General features: G+C 45.6%; 1 protein-coding gene across 1 annotated transcript in view; it reads right to left on the bottom strand.

Moving 5' to 3' along the window:
- The window catches only part of Slc5a11 (solute carrier family 5 member 11), a 52940-nt gene that overhangs the window by 11729 nt on the left and 23602 nt on the right, over positions 1-17609 (bottom strand). The window contains exons 6-10 of the mRNA XM_041666456.1: positions 16616-16720; positions 15174-15279; positions 10497-10577; positions 3228-3433; positions 1096-1231 (exon numbers count right to left, since the gene is read on the bottom strand). Of these exons, the coding sequence (XP_041522390.1) occupies positions 1096-1231; positions 3228-3433; positions 10497-10577; positions 15174-15279; positions 16616-16720 (634 nt within the window). The remainder of the gene's footprint in view (positions 1-1095; positions 1232-3227; positions 3434-10496; positions 10578-15173; positions 15280-16615; positions 16721-17609) is intronic.

The raw sequence follows: 17609 nt of genomic DNA on the forward strand, positions 1-17609 counted from the left end.
TTTTGAGACAGGGTTTCTTTGTATAGTTCTGGCTGTCCTGGAACTCACTCCGTAGACCAGGCTGGCATCTAACTCATAGAGACCTGCCTGCTTCTGCCTCTACTGGGATTAAGGGTGTGCACCACCACTCGGTCATTCTATTCTTTCTTTGCATCTATAATTCAGTGGCTCTCAACCTTCCTAATGCTGTGACCCTTTAATACAGTTCCTCATGTTGTGGTGACCCCCAACCATAAAATTATTTCATGTCTACTTCCTAACTGTAACTTTGCTAATGTTTTAAGTCATAATGTCACATAATCTGTTATGTGACACAGGTTGAGAACCACTGGTATAACCTGCAGGGATAAGGGATGGGACGATGTTTTCTGAATTATGGTCTCCTTTGAGTTAGTAACAGCCTTGGTGCTTATGCTCACTGTTTAAAAGAGAAACAGATTTTTTTTTCTGTGTAGATCACCATCTCCTGACACCAGAGACTCCGGGTCACATTACCCTCCTAAGTATTGTTTGTGCACATGTAGAAACCTCTTGTTTGCATTTAAAGAAAAATAGCTAGCCAAACATGGTGGCGCACACCTGTAATCCCAGCATTTGAGAGGCAGATCAAGACCAGCCAAGGCCACGTAAGATCCTGTCTCAAAAAGAAAAGTGTGTGTGTGTGTTTGTGTGTGTGTGTCCTTGCAGGATTATTTATGTCCCCTGATATTTACTATTACAGGAGGGGTTCCATCAGACCAAAGTTACCAGAACACTGAGTTTCAACCCTAAAGCATGGGCACGTGACTTGTTCTATGGGAATAAGCATGCATGTGAAGCCACATAACCTTAGACTACTTTGTGGTTGGAAGAATACAGTGTCAGGCTCCCTGTAAGCATCTGCTCCCTCGTCTTGGAATACCAGTGGGTCGCGTGTGCTGAGTCAGTGCTGGACAGCAGTGTGAAGTCAGTAGACAATGGGGAGACCTCCATCCCATCACCAGGCCAAGCCTTTTGTCCTGTTCTTGTGTGACAATGAGTGCTGCGTTTAGAACATTGCCTAGAGCCTGAGACTTGCATACAGACGATGACCACTGCCCCCAACAGCCTCCTCACCTGGAAAGAGGACCCTGCTGACCATACCGGGGAACACCATCAGGAAAAGGGGAAGCACTTTCAGGTACGCAGCCACCAGGGAGCCGCCTTTGGCATGAGACAGGTTCTTGGCAGCCAGACTCCGCTGAACGATCACCTGGAGCAGAGTGGAGGTGGTTGGAAGTTGAGGACAGTGTGTTCACTGGCCCTGTGTAGTTCACGGGTGGAACTGAGATCTGAGTCTGCCTATCTTATTTATAGGAAAGCATTTCTCGCTGCTGTAAAGCAAAGGGCATGGTCAACAAGACAAAACGACAGCCTACAGAATGGGAAAAGATCTTTACTAGCCCCACATTGGACAGAAGACTGATCTCCAGAATATATAAAGAACTCAAATTGGTCATCAAAAGAACAAATAATCTAATAAAAATGGGGTACAAACCTAAACAGAGAATTCTCAATAGAGGGATCTAAAATGTATGAAAGACACTTAAGGAAATGCTCAACATCCTTAGCCATCAGAGAAATGCAAATCAAAACAACTCTGAGATTCTGTCTTACACCTATAAGAATGACCAAGATCAAAAACACTGATGAGAACTTAGGCTGGAGAGGTTGTGGGGAAAAGGGAACACTTCTACATTGCTGGTGGAAGTGCAAACTGGTACAGCCCCTTTGGATGTCAGTGTGGTGATTTCTCAGAAAATTAGGAAACAAATTTCCTCAAGACCCAACAATATCAATTTTGGGTATATACCACAAGGACATGTGCTCATCTATGTTCATAGCAGCATTATTTGTCATAGCCAGAACCTGAAAACAACCTAAATGACCCTCAACTGAAGAATGGATAAGGAAAATGTGCTAAATTTACACAATGGAGTACTACACAGCAGAAAAAAATGACATCTTGAAATTTGCGGGCAAGTGGATGGATCTAGAAAACATCATATTGATTGAGTTAGGTAATCCAGACCCAGAAAGACAATTAATCATATATACTCACTCATAAGTGGGTTTAGACATAAAACAAAGAAAACCAACCTACAAATCACAATCCCAGAGAACAAAGAGGACCCTAAGAGAGATGTACATGGACATAATCAACATGAGAAATAGAAAAAGACAAGATCTCCTGGGTAAATTGGGAGCATGGGGACTGTGGGAAAGGGTAGAAGAAGTGGGAAGAAGGGAGGGGAGCGGATAAAAATATAGAGTTCAATGAAAACAATTTTTAAAAAAGAGAGAGAAGTGGACAAATGTAAGGGTTTAACCCTATATTTTGATGTCTGGTCATCAACAGCATCTGAGTTTCCCCCATTTTCCCCATATCCCCCACAAAGTCTGATACTTAAGGAGACCCAGGCCTGGAGCTGCAACTCAGAAACAGACCACCTGCCTAGCGTATGCAAGGCTCTGGTGTTGATCCATGCAGCTCCCAGATAACAATAAGTAAGTGCTGGCAGGAAACATAAATCCAAGGGATTCGTCCATTGGGAACTCAAAAAAAAAAAAAACCTGGTCATGACTGGGCATCATCAGTCTGTGACTTTCAGATTCTAAAAATGATAGAAATTGTAGCAATTGGGTGATTCTTTCTGTTTTTAATTTCGTGTGTGTGTGTGTATGTGTGTGTGTGTGTGTTAGAGACCAACTTTGTTCAGGTCCCTCCTCAGCCACACTCTTTCTTGCAACCTATTTTAAATTGCATTCCCCTCACTCAGACTTCTTTTGCCTCACCCTTTAATGTCTCACAAAAAATGTTTATTTGTCAACTCTCTGTCTTCCCCAGGCAGTAACAGGATAGCTCAATCACTCCAGATTCCTCAAGTGCCCAGAGGCATGCCTGGGGTATATTTTTTGAACAGAAGATGCTCATTGCAAATCTTGAAATTTATCATCTTCCGTATGATTGAGCTTATGACCGGCTCTTTCCAGACAAGTAGAGTATATTAAGTTCCCCCTTTTTCAAAAATCAGTAGCTCCTGAATTTCCATTAGCATTTGCAAGAAGCAAAACAGCAGGCAGAGCAGAAGAAAGTGGAGGGGATAGATGAGATGGGGGACAGAGGAACATACACAGCCAAGCCACACCATTGAAGCCAGTCAGCCCAGCAAAGAAGCATGGGGGGGGGGGTCAGCCAGCTCCCGTACCTGATCTGTGCACCAGTACCAGAGAGATGGGACAGACATTCCAAACAGGATCCCAGGCCAGGGGAGGTCAGAGGTCACTGGGTCTCTGAAGATGTGGAAGGCGTCTTCTCGGGGCAGCCCACAGCTGCTGTTCTCACTCCGGTTACTAGCCAGGGCTGAAAAGTACTGGTCCTTCAGGCCTTCCATCCCACCGACAGCTGCAAAACCTAGGATGCAGAGGAAACCTAAGGTTGCCAGGAGCTCGTGGAGCCTGTCGCAAGATGATGGCCTAGTGGGAGCAGAGCTATTGAGGAACAGTGTCCCCTTAAGGGTTCTTAACCTCTGTCCTTTTTCTCTTGTGCCTTTGATAGCTACTGTAGATGGTATCTCAGAATAATTTTTTAATGAAATTTAGTTATTTACTAGCAGAGACTTGGGTGTATGGGTGTATCCATGTGCACAGGCCACAGTGTGTCAAGGTTAGATCAGAGGGCGACTTGTGGGAACCAGTGCTCCTTCCAGTGTGTGAATTCCAGGGATTGCGCCCAGGTCATCAGGCTTGGCAGCAAATGTCTTCACCCACTGACTCATCTCACTGGCCCTGACGATCAACTCTAAATGCATAATATGAAGTACAGAGTGTAGGAGCCGGCCGTGATATGAACAGATCGCCCAAAGGACGTTCTTTACTTCCAACCATTATCACCTGCCAGAGTAGGACTCAGCCATCGATAAGTTTAATGGAGGCCTGAGTCTCAGTAGTTTAACCTGAAGCAATACCTGGTTGCAGGAAGAACCACAAACTGAGATTACCAGAGCATCATCCAAGAACAGACCATCCAAAGGAAGTGCCTAACGTTCCAACTGCTGTAGATAGGATCACCTGCCAGCACACACTCACCAGGACACCCCTAGACAAATGTCAGCCAATCAGGGGTCCTGAACTTCAGAATTCCCTCACCCCCCACCTTTACTACTATAAAAACCCAACTCTAACTGAGCTTGGGGCTCTCCGTTTATTCCAATACATTGGACATGCGGAGAGACCAAGTTTGCAAACTTGCATAAAATAAAGACTCTTTGTTTTTACATATGGGATTTGGTCTCCTTGTTAGCTTTTGGGGGACTTCATGGATTTGGACATAACACAGAGGAGTGCGTGTGTGTAGAAAGCAATCATCAAACTACAAAAATGTGACACAATAATTTACCTGCTCCATTAAATAATTGGTCTAATGATAAACAATAAAATAGTAGGTCTTAGAATGGTTTAGTTATGAAGCTGCGAACACACACACTCACACAGGCATTCTAATAGCAGTGGGCTGCGGACATGGCTCATGAAGACCTGAGCTTGGATCCCCAGCATCCACATACAAGCTAGGCATGCTGGTGAACATCTGTAACCATACCACTGGGTTGGCAAAAAGAAGGGTTTGCTGGTCATCTAGTCTAGCCAATAGTTGATCTCCACATTCAGTGGGAGATCCTGTCACAAAAAAGAGAAAGAAAGAAAAGAAAAAGAAAAAAGGTAGAAAGATTGAGGAAGACACCTAATATCAACATCTGGCCTCCACATATATACTCATAAACAAGCACACCCATATACATGTGCACATATAACACACACATGCGCGCACACACACATGCATGCACACACATACACACAATCAGCAATAACTCTAATGCAGTTAAAAGAAACTTGGGATATCTTTTGTTATCAAAGCCATAGGTCCTGCAAATACTGCTGTTGTGTGTGACCTACCTTTATAATTGGGAAATGGATAGAAATAGAGATAGGGTGTTTCTTTTTTATTTTATCTTTTTTCCCATCCAAGTTCACAGGTACCCTGATCTGGTCCATGGGCCTGAGGCTAGGGAAAGTATCCTTTTGCCTCAGAACTTCTCAGCTATTCATCTGCCATAGTATCACAAGAGGTGGCCTTAAGCAAGCCACTTCCTGCCTCTGCTGTCAGCCTCCCCTGCTGTGGGTAGGGTCTGTGCAGCAGCCCCCTGAGGCCAGGGCATGGAAGAATGATGTCATTCCCACAAAATGCTTAGCATTGACTCTGCCACAACAGTTCTGAAAAGCAGACTAGTAAAAGCTGCAGATCATTTGTTCCTCTTCATTTGTTGAAAAGATTCAGTATGGTTGGTTTTGGAAGGTAGAATTTGGGGAGGGGGTGCTTGTTTGTTTGCTTTTCCATAGGAGCACGTGGGGAGGGATGACACACACCCTCAGGATTCCTGCAGACAGGTGCACAAAAAACATGGAGAAAACAAAACCTATTGGATGTTAGAGTTTTGTTCATCTTCACTGCCCTAAAAAAATGTTATTTTACTTCTGAATGATACATAATTGCACATATTAATGGGAATAATATATTTTGATATGTATGTGCACAGTCTATAATGATTACACCAAGGTAATTAAACATGCCTATCATGTCAAAGAGTTTTTCATCTCTTTGTATTGAGGATTATTCAATAGCCTTTCTCCCAGTTATTTTGAAATATGTAATAATTATTGCTAATCATTATCAGCTGAAAAGTTATTTTGTGGTAGCAGTTGGGGCTGTGGTTTTTGTCAGTAATGTAAGATAGCCATATAAAAAGCAAGTGAGGACTGGAGAGATGCTTCAGAAGTTAAGAGCACTTGCTGGTCTTCAAGAGGACCAGGGTTCGATACCCAGCACTCACAACCATCTCTAGCTCCAGTCCAGGGAATCCAGCGCCCTCTTTTGGCCTCAGCTTGTACTGCACACACACATGAACAGGCAAACAAGCAGGCAAAACACCCAAACATATAAAAGAAATTAAAATTTTTTGAGAAGCAAGTGAACTTGAACAGATAAACAACAGCAAATAGAGCAGTTGGGATAGAGTTAGAATAGGAGTGGGGTCCAGCTTCCTAAAGCTAGCATGAATCACTTGGTGATCTCTAAAGCGCAGACCATGGGCCAGAGGGATGGCATGGGGCTGGGATTTGTCTGATTGTTGAAGTACAGACAATGCATGGGCCAGAGAGATGGCTAGGGGCTGGGATTTGTCTGATTGTTGAAGTACAGACAATGCATGGGCCAGAGGGATGGCTAGGGGCTGGGATTCTGTCTGATTGTTGAAGTACAGACAATGCATGGGCCAGAGAGATGGCTAGGGGCTGGGATTCTGTCTGATTGTTGAAGTACAGACAATGCATGGGCCAGAGAGATGGCTAGGGGCTGGGATTCTGTCTGATTGTTGAAGTACAGACAATGCATGGGCCAGAGAGATGGCTAGGGGCTGGGATTCTGTCTGATTGTTGAAGTACAGACAATGCATGGGCCAGAGAGATGACTAGGGGCTGGGATTCTGTCTGATTGTTGAAGTACAGACAATGCATGGGCCAGAGAGATGGCTAGGGGCTGAGATTCTGTCTGATTGTTGAAGTACAGACAATGCATGGGCCAGAGGGATGGCTAGGGGCTGGGATTCTGTCTGATTGTTGAAGTACAGACAATGCATGGGCCAGAGGGATGGCTAGGGGCTGGGATTCTATCTGATTTCTGAAGCTCAGCAGGTAGGCTGGGGGCTGAGATTCCTATCATGAGCTCCAGGGTGACGCTGTATTGCTGTCCATGAAGTGTGCTCTGAGTAGCAACAGTGCAGGCACTGTCAGGGTACCATGTGAAGTTTCACTTTGATAAAGGATCATGCTTTTGATTTTAGTCTGAATCTACTCAACTTCTTTCCAGGTCATTTTTCCAGATCTTTAAACAGCCGATCATATCAGTATCTGTAAATAATAACTTTGTCTCATTGATTTCAATAGATATATTTTATATGTCATGAAGTAATAAGAATGTTCCTTTTCCTAGGACGGCTTCTGGTGTCAAGTGTTCTGGCTACTTCTTTAGACACTGGACTATTAAGGTTTTTTTACTTTCTCTTGAATCAAATTTAATGTCACGCTCTGTATATGAGCAAAGCAAGGTGTCTGTCTCTTGCCCTGCTGTGTCCTGTCATCTGCTTGCTTCCTGGCTGTAATGATGTAAACTTGTGTCCCACAGGGCCCTCCCCACAATAACAGACTGAAATCTCTGAAACTGTGAGCCAGATTTGCGAAACAAATCTTTCCTGTTTCCAAGTTGTTCATGTCAGGCATTCTATTACCTGGGGAAGCTAACAAAGCCGTTTAAAAAGAAACAAATTCTGAAGACGCAGACCCCACAGCAGAGATAATGCCCAAGGCATCTGAAGATGCAGACCCCACAGCAGAGATAATGCCCAAGGCATCTGAAGCTGACGGTGCATGAAAGGCAACCGGAGAAGTCACTGAAAAATCTAAACTCCAGCTCAGCCCCTAACCAGATTGGCCCCTCCATTAGCAACTTGGCCAAAGAGCTATGCTCGTATTCAAACATAACTTCAAATTACCCCAATCTCTACTGTCTTATAGATTATGTCCAACGTCCAAGAAAATTATGAGGTACCCAAGAAAGAAAGAAAAATGACCTACCGTCACGAAACAAAGTCATAAAGGCAAACTGATAGGTGCCCCAGATGTTGCAACTGTCAGATAGGAAATGAAAAATAACTGATTAATAGGTTATAGGCTGTAGTGGGAACGTGGGCGATATTCATGACTAGATGGACAATCTCAGCAAAGAGATACATGAGGAAGGACTGAATGGGACTGGGGGGCATAGTTCAGTGCCGGAGTGTATGCTTAGCCAACATACGGAGGCTAAAAAATGAAGGAGAAGGAAGAGAAGGGGGAGGAAAGAGAGAGGAAACAATGAAAGGATATAATGGGGATGGTAACAGAGATGACAAATCTCTCATCAGTCAGCTCATTAACAGACAACACAGCCAAAGAAGCCCTCGGCAAGCTGGGAAACAGGAGAATAGAAATAACTCAAAGTGAAATACAAAAGAAAAGAGGCCGTGAGGCGCTGGGATACAGCAGATTTGGTGACACTGGAGTCCCAAGAGTAAAAGACACTAGCCAGGTGTGGTAATGCAAGCCTGAGACAGAGGCAGGGGAGTCTTTGCGAGATGGAAGCCAAAGTGGTCCACATAGCAAGTCCAGGACAGCCAGGATTTAAATTACAATTCTCCAAATCTCAGGAGTAACCAATCAATCAGGATAAACACAACCCCCATTTCCATCTATTGTACTAGAAAGGCTGAAAATGAAAGGTAAAGGGACCGGGCACAGTGGCTCATGCCTATAGTTCCTGTACTGGTGGGGTGGGGGGATTAGGGGGAGAAGGAGGAGGGTCAGAAGTTCAGGGCCAGCCTCAGCGACGTTGTGAGGAAAAAAGGCAAAAGGTGTCAAAAGTTAAAAATAAAAAAGATGAAGCAGAATCGTTTCCTTCAAGGCAACCGAAGTAGGAGGTGGGACTCGGGGTAACAGGACTAAAAATGAGAATTGCAGACCTCCCTACTGCAGTACAGGGGCAGCAGAGGCTCCTCTAATGTACCGGGAAGACAAACCACAGCCAAGGTTTTTATATACAGTGAAGGCATTTTTCAAAAGCAATCAATAAACAGGGACGTTTTCAGACAGACAAAGATTTACTACGAGAGGGAGAGAAAATAGAAATGAATATTTTTTCTCCTTCTTCACAAGAGTGCAGAAGAATCTATCTAAAAGCTAGCAAGTGGTTTTTGTCATTTGAATCATGAAACAAATGTATTACTCTGTGATTATTTCTTTGAAATCTCAATTGAAAGTCGAAAGTGACGTATATCCAAAATGCAGACCTGTGCCCTGCGCAATGCTAAAAGCCAAATAACTTTCGGTGCCTTGGGCACCCACTCCTCGGCATCTCCACGGATGTATTACCAGTTTCACGGGCAGCAGCAAGATGATTGAGGTTTGAGGTCTGGAGCCAATTACCGAACGTTTTTGTTTGTTTTTAAAATAGTATGTCTCTTTATGTTGTCCAAGTTGACCTTGAATGCCTAGGCTCAAGCCATCTTCAGTTTCTCAAGTACCTGGACTGCACATGTACGTCACCACACCTGACTACCGTCTTACTCTACCAGCTAGGTTGTTTAGTAGCTAAGCTTTGAGTTTTGCAATCTAAGAGAGGAGCAGGTTAGGGAGAAGGCTCAGGAGCTAAGGCACTTGTCATTCGAGTATGAGGACCAGAATTGGATGCCCACCAGTTGGGTGTGATAACTCATCTGTAACATCAGCCTGTAATAGGTGGAGACCGACCCTCCATGGCGAGCTGACTAGTTGTGCTAGAACTGATGAGTTCATGTGAAGAGATGAAGACACAAGATACCCAATGTCAACCTTGACCTCTACATGCAAGTACAAAACCCCTTCATATGTGCTCACACAGAAGCAAATATGCCTGTATACATACATGCATGCACCACACACACACACCAGAGAGAGAGAGAGAGAGAGAGAGAGAGAGAGGGAGGGAGGGAGAGAGGGAGAGAGAGAGAATAATGAAGATCCCTGATGTCACTGTCCCGAACTTTACACGGACATGTATCTAAATGTCGTGTTTGAACGTGTCATGTAAGACAGTGGTGACACTGGGTGCAGAGTGTGAAAACACTGTCCTGCTGTCATGGTCTTCTGTGTCTAAATCATCTCCCAAGGTCAAAACCATCCCTGACTGTGAAAGTTATCCCTTTCTCCCTTTCATTCATAAATGATTTATGTCATCATTTATCCATACCATTATCAGAAAAACTATCAAAGTTTTCACTTTGAAAATTAGTAGATCCATTGGTTATCCAATACAAAGTGGTCATCCCTGAAATCATATACACACAGGCAACAAAAATACAAGACTTAGCAGGTTGTATTTATATACTTATATGTGTGTAACAATAATACGTAAAGAAAAAGGAACCATAAATTTGAAAGGAAGTGGAGGGGCATACAAGAGGGGCTGGAGGGAAGAAAGGGAAGGGAGAGGTGGTGTAATTATATTTTAATTTAAACTAAAAAAAGGAAAAAGAAAATAAATAAATTTCAGGGGTGGGGGCATGGCTGTGATCCCAGAGCCTGGGGGAGGGGCAAACAAGCAACTCCAGCCAGTATAGGTGAATCAGTGAGCTCCAAGCTCAGTGAGACTGTTTCAAAACATTAAGGTGGAGAGTAACAAAAGAAGAAATCTGATGTTGTACATGCAAATGCCCCCCCCTCCCTCTCTCTCTCTGTTCCCCTTTTCCTCCCCCCTCCCCCACTGGAATGGGAGGGACCAGGTAGTAACTAAGTATGTTTCCTGGTCCCTGCGTTTTCGCATCCTAGTAATGAAAGACAAGGTCCCCACTTACTGTAGCCCATCAGGGTGAATGCCCCTATGAGCATGATCCCAGTCTGCAGAGCATCTGTGTAGATAACAGCAGCCAGACCACCTGGAGGGAGGAGCACAGGTTAGGGCCAGGTCATGTGGGAGGATTACTCTGGGCTGGAGGGAGCCTAGAAGGTGGAGATGCCACCAAGTTCTCAGGACTGAGGCCCACCCAGACGGCTGCCTCAGCTGGTCCCTGTGTCCCGTGAACATTTCACAGTATTGCTTTGCTGCGCCTTCATGGGGAGCTGAGGTTGATGTCTCTACTTCTGTGGTGTGGGCCTGGCCTTGTTGCTTGCTGTGATCAAAGGAATAGATAGAGTGGACACGCTTGCATGTGGCTCCCTTTAGGAGCGCTGGGATTTTGCTGCCCTGAGAACAGTATGCTTAGTTTCTTTTCTTTTCTTTTCTTTTCTTTTTGATTTTGATTAGTTTCTTTCTTTCTTTCTTTTTTTTTTTTTTTTAAAGAACAGTATGCTGTAAGAAGCCTCAGGAACTGTGTCCTGCATGCCTGGAATCCTAGCATTTGGAAAGTAGAGGCAGGAGAGGCAGGAGTTCTGTGCTGCTCATGGCCAGGTTAGGAAACATAAGACCATGTCTTAAAACTGTAGGAGCCAGCCGTGATAGCTAAATATGAACAGATCACCCAAAGGAAGTTCTTTACTTCCAACCATTGTCACCTGCCAGTATAGGACTCAGCCACTGATAAGTTTAATGGAGGCCTGAGTCTCAGTAGTTTACCCTGAAGCAATACCTGGTTGCAGGAAGAACCACAAACTGAGATTACCAGAGCATCATCCAAGAACAGACCATCCCAAGGAAATGCCTAACGTTCCAACTGCTGTAGATAGGATCACCTGCCAGCACACACTCACCAGGACACCCCTAGACAAATGTCAGCCAATCAGGGGTCCTGAACCTCACTCAGAAACCCCTTACCCCCACCTTTACTACTATAAAAACCCAACACTAATTGAGCTCGGGGCTCTCCATTTATTCCAATAGATTGGACATGCAGACAGACCGAGTTTGCAAACTTGCATAAAACAAAGGCTCTTTGCTTTTACATATGGGACTCGGTCTCCTTGTTGGCTTTTGGGGGACTTCATGGATTTGGGCATAACAAAAACAAGTCTAAGGCAGCTGGAAGGAACTTGGAAGTAGAGCACTTGCCAAGCCTTAGGTTCAGTCCCCAGCCCCACTTAATTCAAAGGAAGGAAATCTGCTCTCCACAGCCCAAGCTAACCATCCACCACATGAGAGAGGCTATCTGTTTCAGCCAGCTGTTCCAGCTGCCACTGAACTACAGTTCCACAAAGCCAGATAAGACCATCAAATCAGCCATCCAGGCAACCGACAGACTACCGGGGATTAGCAAGCCATTGTTTAAGCCCCTCACTGTATAGGTGTCTTGTTACAGGGCATGTGGCTTGCTTATTACACAGCAGTTCCTCACTGATACAGGAAGTGGATCTGGACCACAGGCCTAACTCTGAATGTTTTCCTTTTTTATTAAAAAAAAAAAAATTAAAGCCGGGCGGTGGTGGCGCACGTCTTTAATCCCAGCACTCGGGAGGCAGAGGCAGGCGGATCTCTGGGAGTTCGAGACCAGCCTGGTCTACAAGAGCTAGTTCCAGGACAGGCTCCAAAACCACAGAGAAACCCTGTCTTGAAAAACAAAAAAAAAAAAAAATTAGATTAGGGGCTGGAGAGATTGCTCAGTGGTTAAGAGCACTGGCTGCTCTTCCAAAGGTCCTGAGTTCAATTCCCAGCAACCACATGGTGGCTCACAAGCATCCGTAATGAGATCTGGTGCCCTCTTCTGACGTGCAGGAATACATAGAGGCAGGATGTTGTATATATAATAAATATATAAATAAATCTTTTAAAAAAAGTTAGATTAGCATTTAGCATGCCAAATATGAGGTTTCATTATGGAATATTTAAACAGAATTAGTTCTGAATTCTCTTCTCCCTCTTGTCCCACACCACCCTGGCCCCCTTTCGCCACAGCTTCATTTCTGCTTTCATGTCACCCGTGCCCTGTCGCCCTCTCCCTTGCTTCAGTGTTTCCTTGTCCCTATGTGCGTGTGCATGTACCCACGTGACACAGCGCGTGCATGGAGGTCAGGAGGAGGCTTGAGGGGCTCGGCCTCTTCTCCCACCATGCGGGGTCCGGAGTTGAACTCACTCTGACAGGCTTTGTGGTCAGCACCTTTATCCCCCGAGCCATCTCTCTGGCCCAACACCCCTCATTTTTAAGGCTGGAAGAAGAATGTGAGTCCTAGGTATCCGGAATCCACCTAGGCTTCTTTGAAACCATCATGGTTACCTAAGAGGAGTCTCTTGAACTTGCCCTCCCTAAAAACCTTTGTGGTGTTTTCAGGGCCATCGACATGGACAGAGTACTAGGCCCAGCCACTCTCCAGTGTCCCCCTCCGTAAGGGAAAGGGGCGTTGACCTGTTACCTGATATAAACGTGTTTATGTGAGGGCAACTGCTACACAGTTAAGAAAAACATGTAGGCCGGGTGGTGGTGGCGCACGCCTTTAATCCCAGCACTCGGGAAGCAGAGGCAGGTGGATCTCTGTGAGTTCCAGGACAGCCTGCTCTACAAAATGACCAGCCAGGGCTGTTACACAGAGAAACCCTGTCTCAAAGAAAAAGAAAGAAAGAAAGAAAGAAAGAAAGAAAGAAAGAAAGAAGAAAGGGAGAGAGAGAGAGGGAGGGAGGAAGGAAGGAAGAAAGAGAGAAAGGAAGGAAGAAAGGGAGAGAGGGAGAAAGGGAGGGAGGGAGGGAGGGAGGGAGAGGGAAAGAGAAAGACAAGCAAGTAGAAGGGTTTGGTACCCTTAAAGTCCCTTTCCTGGTCAGTAGTAATGGAGCCCTCTCTCAAGTAATGGGGGACTTGGTTTACAATCCCACCCTAGTTCTCTGATGTTCCCTCAAGTGAGCCAGAAGTCATAAAAGTCCACAGTTGGTACCACTGAGCCCATCTTATTTCTATACCAATACGTACTGAATCCCGCCTACTTACCAAGTACCATGGCGCAGTTAAACATTTTATTTAATTGGCCACTGAATATCTGGCGAGCATGCTATCAGGTTCTGTGTGCCCACCAAGTGGCATGCTCCTGCCGTCATACAACATCCAGCCTCACAGAGGAGACCGACTCCTCCAAACAAGGAACTCGAAGATGGACTGGCCATGACAATTAGCTCACTCTCTCCTCCTGTTCTGAGTGCATGGCTTCCAGTAGGCTTTCTGTATTGGGGCCTCTGCCAAGTGTTGGATGGTGTCCCTTCCCTGATATTGCCCCAGAGCTCGGTCCTGTCCCTGCCTCCTAGCTGGTTCCTCATCAGAGACATTGCAGTTAGGTTCTGAGGACACCATTCTTGCAGCACCGCCTGGAGTTCAGTGAACACAGGCGCATTGTCATCGCCACTGACGCCCCCCTGCTATTCCATGGCTGGGGAAAGGGTGCTTTCATTCCACGGGCTTTACAGTTGTCTTCCCCTCTGCTTGGGGTTCTCCTCACTTCTCATGCCATTTAAATTTGGTTGAAAGATTGCCTTTGAGAGCCCTTGACTGAGTGCTTTATGTGTTTTAAAAAGCTTTCCTTTTATTGGTTGGTCCCCAGCCCCACGGTCACCCTTGATAGCTTTTATCAAGTATAATAATATACTCTGACATTACCAATTGATTTCCTTGTTCATTTGTGTCCTCATAGCGAGAGAGAGAGAGAGAGAGAGAGAGAGAGAGAGAACATGCGTGTGTGAACACAAGAGTTTTGGGTTTATTATTAATTTGGTTTTGGTGCTTTTCTTTTGTTATATGGTGTTCTTAAGAAACAGGGTCTCTCTGTACAGCTTAGGCTGGCCTTGAGCTCAACATTCTTCTACCTCAGGTCCCCAAGTTCTGGGACAGACTTTGTCTTTCTGGTTCCTTCCCATTCCGTTGTCTATGGTGCCTGGCACATAGTAGGTGATCCACAACGTGAATATGTGTATATGCATGTACATTTGTGGGATGAATTATACCAAGAGGAGGCAGGAAGGGCAAAGCCAGCGTAAACAGGTGACTATTTAAAAAAACAAAACAAAACAAAAAACCCCAGCTACTTGAAAGCCCTCTATGCACCAATCACTTTCTTGGTCACAAATCTAAGAGGAAAAAAAAAATAAAGCTGCCTAAACTCAGGCTTCAAAATCGGCTGTTTATTGCCCAGCTTCGGATCATACATGTGGACTCATATGCTTAGCACTTAGTGGGTTTTCAACTAGTCCTTTTGGAACATAGAATAGGAAAACATTGTGTAGCTGTGGGATGTTTTGCTTGTTTGTTGAAACAGGGTCTCAGTCCATAGCCCAAGCTGGCCTCAAACACAGAATCCTCCTGCCTCAGCCTCCTGAGTATTGGAATGATGGGCATAAACCACCTTGTCTGGCTCATTTGTGGTGCACTTGGATAATTCCTTTTTTATTAAGTATCCCTCTTTCCTTTGGATAATGGCTAACAAAATGTCATCGTTCAGGGTAGTGGGATGAGATTTAGTGAGTAGATGGCCTTAGCACACTAGAACACCAGAAGGTGTGCCAGAACAAAATGGGTGGCCCACAGCCCTGCCCATCAACTCTGAGCATCATGCATGTCCCATTATACCTGCAACAGTGTACAGAGCTGTGATTGCCAGGAGCCCCACGATGGCCAGGTACAGATCCAGGTGCAGGGACTGCTGAATGAAGATGGCACCTGCATACATGTCTACCTGTAGGATTAGAAATCAGTGGGTGGATGAAGGTGGCACCCTCATACATGTCTCCCTGTAGGATGAGAAGTCAATGGGTGAATGAATGGGTGATGAACTAGAGAATGGATGGATATAGAGGAGGCAGTGGGTGGATACATGGACCACGGAATGAATGGGTGGATTGAGGCAGGAGTGGGTGGATGCATGGACTATGGGATGGATCGGTGGATTGAGGCAGCAGTGAATTGATGATGGGCAGCAACGGCAGCAACTCCCAGGAACAGGCTCTCTCCCAGACTCTGACTAATACAGAAGAGCCACACACATTTATTTCCTCATCCATCTCATCCTAAACTGGGGGGATCAAAATGAAGCCCCGTGGGCAACTGAGTTTGAGATGCCTGCCCTGTACTCTGGCAACAGCCCCATGACCTTCCTGCTTCTTCTGTGGGTCTTTCTGCCTGCTCTCCTCCACACTGCAGCCTTCATGCTCCACCAAGGATGACATCATCCTTCTCTCATTAAAGCTCTTGTGTGACTTTCCCCTCATCCGCAACAGAGCTGGGTGAGAGCTTACACCAGCCCTTCAAAGTTGGCAGGCTTAACCTTTATTCACTCTGATTTTCTAAGGCTCTGGGCTTTCAGAAACAGTCTGTCTCCCAACATAATATGTTTTGATGCATCTTCCAGCTTTGACCGGTGGTGGTCCAGCCATCTGGCATGGCAGCACCCCTATTTCCAACTGGTGGATTCCTCCTGAGATGACACTCACCCCTTACCAGACTATAAGTAACCATCCTAGGAGTACCTTGTGTCTGCAGCTAGGACAGTCAGTTGCTGCTGTTTGTCTTTAGTGGAATCTCTTCTGCCCCTACTCCATGTGGGACAAGATCATTGCCACCCCCAGAGCCAAACCTAGTGAGCAGCCCACGTCTGGATGTTCTAATGCACCTGCTCTTTGTCACCTTCCTGGAGGTCATCCAAAGGTCAGGGTGAGGCAGGCCCAGGCTATCTCAAAACCTCCAATTAATATCTTACCACTCCCTGATTCTGGAGGAAGGTCACAGTCCTACCCAAGAGCAGGGGAGTGGGAGTGGTTCTTGTGTCTCTATTCAGTGACCCTACCGTCAAGCTGAGATGTATTCAAGCCAGCTTTGGCAGGCATCGGGAAGGATTCCTTGCCTCTGCCTCTCCTTCATACATGCTTCTTCCGCCCATCTTACCCCCTTCCCTCTACTTCCAACATCAAACCAGCCCCAGGGGAGGAGAAACAGATATGGAGGAAACCCTCATACACTAAGGCCAGCTTCTCACTGTGCTGCAGGAGGGTGGCCAGGCCATGTGTCCACCTTACCGAGATCTTGGTGAAGATGTAGATGAACAGATAGAGCACAGCCAGGGTGATGGAGATCCTCTTGCCCCCGAATCGTCTCCTGAGGTATTCCGGCATCGTGGTTACCTAGGAGTTAAAACAGCTTTATCAAACTCAGCTGACTTTGGGCATTTGCCTCCTCAGCCTGGCCACCAACCCTGCCCACCTCCTCCATCCCCACAAATTTAGAAGGATGGAGCATCATCTTGGGCTTCTCCACAGCAGACTTAAGGAGGAAGAAGACTTGGAGACTTGGAAAGGGGGCAGGCTGGGTTCTGTACAGGGCTGTGCACCTAACCTAACTATTGTTTCAGGTTTATTTATTTATGTGTGTGTGTGTGTGTGTGTGTGTGTGTGTGTGTGTGTGTGTGATGGGTGCACAAGTATGGAAATCGGAAGACAGCTTGCAGGAGGAGTGTGGAAGTCGGAGGACAGCTTGCAGGAGTTGACTCTCAGGTTGTTAGGTATGGCAGCAAGCACCTTTCCTGGCTGAGCCACTTCAACCCCCTCCCCCGACACACACCCCAACTACTGTGTTTATAAACATGAGGCATTCTGTTCTCCAGCCTAGTTTTGCTGTATGCTGGATTTAACTTAGTTTTCTCTATTTAAGTGAACTTATCTTTTTACTGAAATAACTTTATCCCCTCTCCCCAAAATGATTTTTTAAAAGCAGTTCTGGGAATTGAATTCTGGGCCTCTTGCATGTTAGGTAAGTGTTCTTCCCCTGAGCTAACTTCAACCCTTGAAACTTTAAATTACTACTGTAAGTGGAAATTTACAAATTTAAGGGAACCCAGAAAAATGAATATAGGGAAGAATAAAGCAATGAGGTATGCCGTCTGTTCTCTTTTAGCAACTTCCTGATGCTGAGAGCCGCTCATGGGGCCAGAGATAAGCCATCCATGAGCGGCTGCGCAGCTTTAACTGGATGCAGCAGGGTATCAGGAGGAGGAGGGGACAACAATAGCATTCA

Source organism: Microtus oregoni, unplaced genomic scaffold (assembly GCF_018167655.1).
Source record: "Microtus oregoni isolate MIOR12 unplaced genomic scaffold, Mior012 000016F_ref0000370, whole genome shotgun sequence".
In the NCBI taxonomy this organism is placed as follows: Eukaryota; Metazoa; Chordata; class Mammalia; order Rodentia; family Cricetidae; genus Microtus; species Microtus oregoni.